This window comes from Egretta garzetta, unplaced genomic scaffold, assembly GCF_000687185.1.
Source record: "Egretta garzetta isolate BGI_Z169 unplaced genomic scaffold, ASM68718v1 scaffold20, whole genome shotgun sequence".
Classification (NCBI taxonomy): Eukaryota; Metazoa; Chordata; class Aves; order Pelecaniformes; family Ardeidae; genus Egretta; species Egretta garzetta.
The window spans coordinates 224207-235578 of NW_009258388.1; the positions used below are offsets into that span (position 1 = coordinate 224207).

General features: G+C 41.1%; 1 protein-coding gene across 4 annotated transcripts in view; it reads right to left on the reverse strand.

The window, feature by feature from the left end:
- The window catches only part of CCDC90B (coiled-coil domain containing 90B), a 17193-nt gene extending 5832 nt beyond the window's left edge, over nt 1-11361 (reverse strand). For 2 of the 4 annotated variants that reach the window (XR_004842470.1, XR_004842469.1), the window contains exons 1-9: nt 11157-11361; nt 9256-9375; nt 6618-6721; nt 4142-4243; nt 3444-3485; nt 3293-3364; nt 3156-3209; nt 2275-2389; nt 1015-1164 (exon numbers count right to left, since the gene is read on the reverse strand). Coding sequence is in view for 1 of the 4 variants with exons in the window: in XM_035897855.1 (XP_035753748.1) it covers nt 1109-1164; nt 2275-2389; nt 3156-3209; nt 3293-3364; nt 3444-3485; nt 4142-4243; nt 6618-6721; nt 9256-9375; nt 11157-11277 (786 nt within the window). In the remaining 3 variants the exon portion in view is untranslated. Of the gene's footprint in view, nt 1-839; nt 1165-2274; nt 2390-3151; nt 3210-3292; nt 3365-3443; nt 3486-4141; nt 4244-6617; nt 6722-9255; nt 9376-11156 lie in introns of those variants that run through there. The other 2 variants (XR_004842471.1, XM_035897855.1) reach the window with 2 other exon arrangements.
- Between the last annotated feature and the right edge of the window lie 11 nt (nt 11362-11372).

Genomic DNA, 11372 nt, shown 5'->3' on the forward strand with positions numbered 1-11372 from the left:
AAATGCATCTGTACTCAAGAAGGTGTAACTGCTTCAGTTTGGGAAGGCATCCACCTGCTGCATCCCGCCTCTGCAACAAGAGTTGTGAAGTCCTTGCAGAAGGTGGAGAGGCCATCACCAGAGGTCAGGGGAGTCAGCGTCCCCCACCGGGTTACAGAACAGTCCAGAGGAGTGCAGAGGTGGGAGGAGGACAACGACCACCGCCACCACACTGGCACCACCGAGATGCCGAGTGTTCCCATGTTACAAGCCAGATCCCACGCCCAGTAAAGATGCGAGGGTTTACTGGAAATACGCTGCACTACTGGAAGGGAGGAGTTAAGAGCACTTCTCTGCCCCAGGGCTGCACACAGGTGCTGAGAGCAGAGGCATTTCCCCTTGGAAAGACAAAAGGAGAAGTTCTCCCACTCTGCTGACCCCTCAGGCTACCGAAATTGCAAGAGAGACTAAACAAACAGATCTATGGAGATGTTTTAGTTCTACACGAGATTTTAAATTTATGTAAACCAGTTTTCAAGAAAAACAAGGATTCTTTAGTGAAGGCCTCGGAGTGTGTATTTATATATAAATTACAAAACCCCCCAAAGGGACAGGCTTCAATCTGTCAGAAAAAGGAGAGACAGACTGAAGGCAAAAATCCAGATCCTATATTTAAGATTAATTTCCTTGGATCGGAGTAGATCTGTTGGAATCTGGCGTTAGTATTTCCCTATTGGGAAAACTAACTTAGGAATAGTATCCCCAATTGAAGGGCATATCAAATGTTTAATATTGCCATTTTGAGAGGAGCTGAGAGTGAGAATGTTCCTTTGAGAATCCTCCAAAAGAAACCAAATTAATTCTAAAACACATTAGGAAACACTTTCTGATTTAGCATAAGTCATCCTCTGAAATAAATACAGTATTCGATAGGGGACAATGAAATATTGCTATCTGCCTACTTCCCCCCCCAATTATTTTGATCTTCAGACAACATTTTTAGTGCACAGCATGAATATCAAGACAAAAAGGTACCAAGGTTATCTACAGCGCACACGTGATCGTCTGGCTGATGTTGCCTGGGTGTCCTTTCCTCCATTTGTATTTCACGCAGTCATTCCAGTCAGATCTATTTCCAGAACCTGTAAAATCCCAGCGCTATTGCCAAGCAAGTGAATACCGAAGCTGTTTAAAAAAAAAAAAAAAGTAATTAATTAGCTGAATGCTAAATTGTATCACCTTGTACATACAGGAACTTAACTACAAACGGAAGCATGGTAACAACTGTAGAGCAGAGCCTCCTCAGCTTCCTGAATTGCTGCAGGTGTGACAGTAATTTTAGAAGACAATGACTTGTCTTAGGTGTAATATCCTGCACAGTAGTGCTGCCCAGGCGTCAAGATGGGAGTCAAGCTGAGCAGCCTGAGGAGCTGCACCTTCAGGGACGCTCCTGAATAACTACGACAGGCTACAGTACCTTCTGCTGTTGTCACCCACCTATGGAAATCACATTCCCGGAGAGGAGGCTGTATCAGGTCTTGCGTTAGATGTAATTAAAATGATTTCCCACTGAACAACATGACAATGAACTAACACATATGTGACCCAAGATCAGGATATCTAGGCAGCACCTCTCAAGCCTGACAAGTTGTCTCTCAGATTTGTTAGGCTGCTGTTTCAATCAGTCTTAGAATAAAGCTAATTACGTTTCCCTTTGAACTTGTTTTCTCTTCCATATGTAATGCATTACTCTCTTTATCCAGCTCCAGCACAATAAAAATTTCACTGGTTACGTACAGATCAATCTCAAATCAGACTGTAATTTGTTCTGCTCGGCAGGGGAAAGCACCAGTACTGCCACACTGAAACTACGTGTTTGCGGAGGACTGAGCGGCAGGCAGCACTGGTAATGCAGACTAGGCCTGGCTATCAGCAAACCTTTGGGGTAACTTCAGTAAACTCAGAAGAACTGGAGCAACTCTACCACTTAAAATGCTGCCCTGCAGCAAGCAGAGGTGCTGTCAGACTAGACAAGGAATTTAGGCTTCTTTCCTACTCTTAATAAAAAAAAAATAAAATAAATCATGTCCATGTTCCTCCTAATCCCAGTTCTAGGTGCAATCCTAGTCCAGCTGTAGCAGTGTCTGCACACCTCTTCTGTGTTCTCTGTCACATCTCAGTCCCAGGTGCCTGCTGTTACACAACTGACTTCTCAAATTCACTTTGCATATATTGAATAAAATTTTATACATCCCAAATGCAGTACTGGTACTCACCCCCTTGCCTATCACATACCTGCCAAGTAACGTATTGTATCAAGTTTATTGGATTCCATGAGTGTTTTTAAGGAAGCTATTTCAGTGTCAATTTTGTTACTGATTTCCGAGATAACACTGTTGGTACTTGAATCCTGAAACATTAAAAGATAGCAGATATTTACAATCATCTCAGGCCCTTTCAGCTTTGCAAAGCCAAACATCAAAACCATGCTACCAGCAGCATGAAGGAGAAACAAATTTCCCACCTATCACTGAAGTAAAATACATAACTGGTAAGAGACCTTGAAGACACAGAACAATACTTAATATGCTCCAGAAAGAATATTAAAGAGGAGAGAGAGAAAGAGAAAACTCAGGTTGTACAGACTTTTGTTCCTGATATGCCAGTGCCTCCAAAAGGAGGCATTCTACAGTGCACAGATAGGATCCCTAAATTTTCGCAAAACAAAGCTTTGAGCATTCACAAGAAAAGGAAGGAGATGCTGATGATGGGACGTGCCCATCTCCAGCCTCTCAGGCTTCGGTGCCTGCCAGCAGCTCTGAGGACTTCCAGCCCCCGGAATACTTGCTTGGCAAGTTATCAGCTACAGCTGATCAGCTCATCCAATACTATCGGGGCAGGGCGGGACGGCAGCCCACACCCCACCTACCACAGCCTGGGTAACGCTCAGGAAGCGAGAGACAAGGGCTGGGAGCCTCCTGCCTGAACGGCGTTCAGTGCAAGTCCCACGGACCCGGGCAACAGACACGTACAGCAGAGGTGGGCAATGCAGCCCAGCCTTTTGCTTTGCCACATTCCGAAATCTATTAACTATCACGGGAGTTTGGGGTTTACACAGCAGGCAAGGTGTAACTGTAATCCTGCCCAATACAAAATGAGCTTTGTTCAGTACTTACTTTTTTATGAAACTCTGTAGTTGCTTCCATCAGTTTCCTCTCCTGATCTGTAAACTGTGGATAAAAGATAAATTACAATTGTAGTAACAGAAAACAAGACACAGAATCAGTAAAGGTACCTTCACAGACCAGCTTACCATGTCCGTCACTCTGCTCCTTTCCAGGTTTATGTCTAGCTTGCTGTCAGCTCGGATTTTACTGGTTTCATTCTTGAAGGCAAATAAAGATTATGAAAATAACTATTCACTTTCCCTAATAGGAGCGCGTAGGTACTTGCTGCTTACTTACCATTAGCTGCTGTTTAACTTGATCCAATTCAATTTTCATTTTCTAGGTGCAGAGGAGGAAAATAAAACACGATTTTACAAATTCAGAAAACTGCTGACCCAGTCAATCAATCAGTCATGTAAGTGCTACCACCGCACGCATGCAAGTCTTCTTCCGTGATTTTTCTCCCCACAGGGCAATTTGTTCTTCATTAAAGATCCTAACCGGTGTGTTCCATTTGTGTAGCCATATATAATCTGCTTGGAATATTGCTTGAAATAAAGGGATTACTTTGTAACAATGATGAACTCATTATTCTGAGACTAAAGACAGATGAAAAATACCAAAATGCTGTCAAGCAAAAGCAAAACGTGTCTCTATGACCAGTGAATTAAATTGCTGCAAAGAAATGGCTGACTACTCTCCCTGCGCTGTACAGATAGTGGTGACAAGACTCTTCCATAATCCCCCTTAAACAAAAACACAGAAGACTATTCCAAGATGTGTAGATTCTTTTTTCCTTCACAGAAGAACTGAGCAAGCCTCATCACGCGAAATACATTTTTATGTGATCACAGAAGTTGTAATCTACAAACACTTCAACTCTGATAAAAGTCTCCATAATTACTTTTACATTCATATTTTCTTCCACATAAATGTACAACAGGTATAATGCAAAATATATTACAATTTAACTGCTTAATTAAAGATAACAGTACCTCATTCTCTGCTCTCAAGTTTGCAAATTCACTTTTCTCCAGGATAACCATATCTTTTCGAATGGAGTCCAAATGCGCCATTATCTGCTGTAAAGTTATTTCCTTAGAAATAATAAGACATGTCATTGATTGAGTTGCACACTTTCTGGCAAGTAAAGGAAAGTAAAGATTTTTAAGTCTGAAATTACAAAATTAGTTGCTGCAAAGCACAAAAGTGGGAAGACTCTCCAACAAGGAAGAGGCAGAAGCACTGAATTTTATAGCTGCAGTTTGTTTGAAAGACTCAAGAGGGTTTGGTTTTGTGCTTTTTTTGTTGCTTTAATACAGCAACTCTGAATTTAAGCAAAAAAAGCCAGAGGTATTAGTCCAAGTAGCTACAAAGTGAAATAGACCTGAGACTAAAGGTTCATTCACTTCCACTGTCAATGAACGTTCAGTAGCCTGTGAAGCCTTAATTGTTGGTTTGAATCCAGCTCCTAAGTAAGCACTTCCATTTCTTGCCCACAAAGTCATCAAACGCCAAAGACTTAATGATATGACTATCACACTGTTCTCTCAGCATCGAAATTGTGAGGCACACGAGGAAAACATTGCCGGAAAGCAACAAAAAAAGCCTTCGTGGTGTTTGGACTAACGAGTTCAGAATTCAACTGCTATTTATAAACTACAGAGTAAAAAAAAAAAAAAAGAAAATAAAATAAAGGAAGAAACTTTGCATTTTAGAATCTTGAAAGCAATACTCCTTTAGTTAGCATAAGAAAGTCACCCTACTATTTAGTGCAGAAAATGACATCTCTCTGTGGAATTCTGCTTTTAAAGCTGAGAGCCAGCAAAACGAAGAGCTCTTGTTCAGACTATAAGCAAACAGTATTTCTCAGATCCTACGTTGAACTAAATTCGTTAAAATATGCCCTGACCCAGCTTCCACTGAAGGCTGACTACTCTGTTGAACACAATGAAGTTTTTACAATTCCTGGGAAAACTTCAGCTGCACTTATAGTGAGGAGCTAATTTGCCTCATCCCGTCTTAAAACATCCAGTCTCAACACTGACTACACTATGAAAATGAGTGTTTCTGCCTAACACAATTCTATGCAAATTATATTTGGGATACTGACTTTCTTTACGTATAACAGAATCTCCAAAAAGAAGGTTTCCATTTTGATAAAAAAAACCCCAACCAAACCACAAGCAGTGACACAGGTTCTTGTCTTCTGAGATGTATAGATAAAAAGTTAGATAGCTTTTATTAAGAATAAATGCCAGTCAGATAAAAATTTGTTGGAAGTAAGGCTCAGCAGTTTAAATAAAATAGCAATGAATGCTTAATTGCATTAACTCATTGAAGAAGAATGGCATGTAATTTCAGCTTGCACATCCTTCCTGGGTAATTATTAAAACCATTACTGTGCATCAGAGCTTTATTATCCTGGCCCAGATGTCTAGCCTACAAGAAAAACTGAAGTTCTTCTTACTTTGGCAATTTGTTAAAATGAAACTTGTCACCACCTCTATTACCAACAAAAAATCCCAGCAATGCCACTTAACTGATTCACTGCCTCCAGATATGTTCACAAACATGAATGTCTAAGTGAGGGAGACACCTCGACGCTTTGCTGGAGCGCAGGCTGAGGTGCCAACCTGACCAGTGCCGTCAGGTAGGTTTATACCAACAGCTGCCTAATTCAGAGCCCACTTCTGCCCCCGAGGGCATACGATGCACCACGGATGATGTCCAGAGGGCTAAAATCTCTTCCCTCTAAACCAGGATGGCTCTGGCCACCCTGCCTGGTGGGAACAGATCTGGGCCCTGTACTTTCATGTAAATTGTGCCCAGGTCAGGGAGACAGAGAGCTGGCACAGGTCAAAACGAAGCCAAGGCACCGCAGTGGCTCTGGACAAGCCTGTGGTGGTGTTTGTGCCCACACCCTCGCCACACTTAGCTTTTGCTATAGACGTAGCTTTAGAGACTGAGATGCAGAATAAAATAATGAAATTGTTCTAAAGTAGTTTTTAGTTTATTAACAGAAAACCAGGACAAATAGCTTATCTCAGAACAGAGTTGACATCTTCACTAAAGTTCAGTAAAAACACCCAACATTTTCTGATATCTTAGGTGGTCTTGTTTTGCCTCAGGAACCCCCTCCTTGAATCTCTCTTCTGCCCTCACCCATTGTAAAGACTAGTTTCACTACAGAGCTTTCCAGTAACAAATGAAGCAATGTCTGCTTTCCATTTATACATCGTGGCTGCATTTGGAAAACACTCCCGTGAGATTAAAGGTTTAAGATATTCTTAATTAAGATAAGAGTTCTTAATTAACATATTCTTAACACCACCTCCAAGCTTAGGAAAACCTCTCTTGGTGACATGTTCATAATACTACAGAGAGTTGCTCACTTGTCTTTTAAATTCACAAAGATGAGCCATTATAGCTACACAACGCTGTGTATGTACACCACAGATTGCTTTTTACCTGCTGAGCCTGTGTAACCATATCCTTATAGACTGTGTCTAAGCTGACATTCGACAGGGTTATTAATGCTGATACGATGGTCTCCGCCTGCTCCTTCCCAAAGCCTAGAAGACAGTGAAAGGATGACAAGTTCAGGTAATAGCAGAAAGCTGGATGGAGAGAACAGCAAGAGGTACCTAATAAACTGGGACATTCAAGCATGTACCTAACTACAGTGGCAAATGGGAAGTCACAGTTACTGAAAACCGACAGCAAGAAGCCAGTCACTGACTTTTAAACTAGAAAAACCACAGACTTAGCGCCGCAAAAACCTGAAGCACATTAACTTTCAGTATACTGAAATAGCCTATGCATGCAGCTGACAGGAGCACCAAATTTTAACTGTTTGTGCATTATAAAAATAATTCAGCAAAATTTTACTTTATAATGAACTTTCGCAAGTTCTGTTAAAGCCAAACTTACCTTGAGCTACAAAGCATGCATCCTATAGAATAATAAAATTAAAAAGTAAGCCTCCATATATTGGGATGTTCTGTACAGATAGGAACACATGCAAACCTGATTTTAAAACTGCCGTATCCATTGCCTGCAGGATGAATTCAAACTGGGATTTTCGCTTTCTGGTGATAAAAATTACACTGTGTCCATAGCTTGGTGCAATTCTGAAGCATTAAAGATTATGTGCGGTGAATAGTGAAAAAAAGCACCACAAAAAGCTGTCATTTTCACCATATCTGATTTTGTGCTGAGAGCTTTGGACCTGAGGATTTATTTCCAGCAGTCTCTCTGATGTGTTGTATTTCAATTGACCCGTTTTATAAAGTGGGATCAATTAACCTTTTCATTGAAAAATGCTTTCAGGGCAAATTATGTAGAGAAATATGCTGCTGCTCCCTTCTAAAATACTGGTACTGCCAAGCTGCACCACTGGTTTACATTACTAAAAAAGCTATGCATGCTTTATGACACCTTCCTTCCACTAAGAGGTGTGATAGTACTGCTTCAGTTCCTCTGAATTTTCAAGGTTGCTTAGGTTTTTGCCAATTCATTATTTTGTTCTTCCTCGATAGCAGAAAACTGTCCTTGTTGCCTGGAAGTTTAAAAAATGTGGAGAAGTTCTAAATGCCTCTCTCACTTCTGTGGTACGCATAGGTTTTACCTACGGAGTCATATCACTGTAGTACTGAAGTATTTGTAACAGTTACGGAACAAATTAAACTGAGTAACAACACAATGTACCAGCACCAAACAGACCCACAAGTTTTGAAGGAACTCAGAGAAGAAATAGCTGAATTAGTACTGGGGACAAGTAACATCTGGCAGCCCATCTCGGCTACCCAAGGACTGGGAAACAGCAAATACAGTGCCAGTTTTTAAAAACAGTTCCAGAAGAGATGTAGGGAACCACAGGCTGACAAGTCTGACACGCATGAAAAAAATAAACATTGTTAGTGGACTATTAGGAGTCCTCTAACTACCATTATCATTAGACCCAAAGAGCCGAAAAAATCCTAACCTCAGACTGGACAGAGTTCCAACTGAGACTTAGGAGAAAGACTTTGGGATTTCAAAAGACAGTTGCTAGTCTGATGAAGGTATCAGTTCAATGCTTAGTAGGGATCAATAAAGCAAACCAAAGCCTTAGGAATTACTAAGAAAAGGAGCAGAGAACAAAACAGATGCAACGTTATGTCACTGTGCAAATCCACAGGACATTCAGTTGTCAAATAGCGTCAGCAGCTCTGTTCCCTCCCCTTTGAAACAGGATGCGATAGAAGTGGAAAAGATTCACAGAAGGGCATCATGAATGATCAAAAGTGTGGAAAAACTATTGCTGAAAGAAAAATTCAACATGCTAGGACTCTTCTGTTTGGAAAAGAATGATGGAGGAATATGACAGAAGTTTACATAATCAGAAGTGACACGAGAGATCAAATGTTCCTTCCCACTTCCCACAAAAGAACTGAGCGGGTGTCAAATTAACCTTGTAGAAGCCACATTCTGCATAAATAAAAGGAGTCTGAGACTCCAGGAGAAAGGATGTTTTGGGTACTAATCAGTTTACAGTGGTTCAGGGACTGAATAAGCTTGTGAAAAGACTTCCACTGAAGGTTCCCAAAACTCACACTTCACCCAAAACACCTTCAGGGTGAAAACAGTTGGAAGCTTAGAAAGTAGAAGGAGATGTGTCACATACATCTGCCTCTTCTGGAGGCTCTGACTCACAGCTGCTGTCAGGAGCTAGACTTCAGCCAGCCACACTCACAAAACAGAAGTGCAGGTATTAAAGAATGTATCACAACACTACGCTGCTGCAAATATTTCTAGTTAGAAAACCCCTTAAGTTACTGTTAGCAGGCTAGTAGAAGGAACTTCTACTAAAGCTTCATTTTTGCTAGAAAACTGTTCTTTAACCGTTATCGTTACTTTACATTTGTTAACTGCATTATGTTCCTTGACTGGAAGACACTACATAAACTTTCCTACAGCTGCAAATAAGATAAATCTAATCCTTGAGAGGCTGTCAGAACATTTTATAATACAAAGTATTGGTACTTCAGGAAAACTGATAGCACTCAAAAGTTTTACTACTTAAACTGAAAGTTTTCCTTTGAATTATTTATCAGATATCACTTACCGTGGGCTTCCAGATCCTGCACTAAAGCATGGGTATCAAAAGTTACCTTCCTCTGCTCCAGGGGAGTGATTTCAACTCTTCTGACATCATATGACTTTCTAATGAATGTGGCAGCAAAACCTGGAAGTGACAACACGTGTTTTAAACTTAACCCAATTGGTTTATCATGCAATAGATTAATCTTAATTTCTTTCATCATAGCAAAGCTGCATGAAAGTCGCAAGAGAAAGCTGGGTGCTTTTGATAGTTCAGTTACCACACACATCAGGAACCATCAACCCCTTCTCCATAGGAAATCTATACTAACTAGGACACATATATCGATCTTAATTGCGTTTGTCTAGGTAGGAAGCTGTGCAACAAACACCCTGATACACCAAAAATAAACCACCGCAACCAATTGTTCTATAATATTTGAGAAACATCACCCTAAATTATTTTCCTACTTTTAAAACATCAGCAGTTCTAACACACTGCCAATTTCCGCTGGTTACAGCTAACATCATTCATTTGGTTCTTCACAGAATCCCTCAATCACACCCTTTGCACGCTTTCTTCTATCACTATTCTTTCCAGCAAGGAGAGTGCCATGTGTAAAGATAAAGCTACTGATTTTTTTTTTTTTTTTAAGAAAGTTATGCAAATCTAACGTTCAGAATGAACTTGTTGGTTCACCAGGAAAGTAACTGGGAAATAAAGTGATACAATGTTTGTACCTAAATACCTCAGACACAGGCATTAGTTAAGGATCCACCCTCTTTATTAAGTGAATGCTTTCCCACAAGATGTTTCCCTGCTTCTCCTACTTTATTTCAAGCAGGCTTTTCCCTTTATCTTACCTTTGGGGGGCCTTACACGTTACAGATTCCGACCTGATAGATTCTTTGTCATCTAAAAAGCCCTGTTACTTCTAAATCCACACTTCTTCGCAACCTTTCTCACTGCTGGCTCTCTGCCTTAAGCAAAATGTTGTTCTGTATCTTATCCAGACCTTTATTCAGAAGATTTATATAAACACAGGAAAGTTATATTGTGCCACTACTAGATAAATCAAGCTATGTGCTACCTTGTGTCGACTCTAAAGTGATTATAACTAAGCCAGCTGTAGTATCCAAACCAAAGTCTGTATAAAACTTAAGACAAAAAAAAGATTTGTGTTTAAGTGCATGAACACTGAATACTATGTACAAATAACGTAAAATACTTCCAAAATGTACTGTGGAATAAAACATTCTGTTTTCACTAAGCCATAACAACTTTTATAGACACAGCTCTTCATCCTCTAAATGGATCAGTGGATTATTCTTCTTTGAATTGAACATACATATTGTAGAGACATTCACTCAGAAAAGCTGATATTACAGCATGAAGCTTTTGGTTGCCAAGACATGCTGCTCTTTTTGCTATTGTTTTGCTCCTGTCTTGACTCAATCATAGAACCATTTAGGTTGGAAAAGACCCTTAAGATCATCAAGTCCAACCATTAACCCAACACTGCTATCCCACCATTAAACCATGTCCCTAAGCACCACACCTACCCAGCTTTTAAATATCCCCTGAGATGGGGACTCAACCACTTCCCTGGGCAGCCTGTTCTAATGCATGACAACCCTTTTGGTGAAAAAATTTTTCCTAATATCCAATCTAAACCTCTCTTGGTGCAACTTGAGGCCATTTCATCTTGTCCTATCACTTGTTCCTTGGGAGAAGAGGCCAACCCCCACCTCACTACACCCTCCTGTCAGGCAGTTGTAGAGGGCGATAAGGTCTCCCCTCAGCCTCCTCGTCTCCAGGCTGAACACCCCCAGTTCCCTCAGCTGCTCCCCATCAGCCTTGTGCTCCAGACCCCTCCCCAGCTTCGATGCACGGCACTCAGCCCAAAGCTGTCACCCAAAACTCACTGATGTTTTCACAGGCCGCATCTGAGACACCACTTGGCGATGACCTTCTGCACCCCTCGGCTAACTCCCATTGCGCCTCCCGTCTCAAACATTCTCCGTCAGGCCCCGTAAGCCACCGCATCGTCTGCTCTTGCCCGTGTAGCACAGCCCTTGCAGCACAGCCCTTGCCTCGGGCGTGCCGCAGCCCCAAAGGCAGGCGTGTTATGCTCCCGCCCC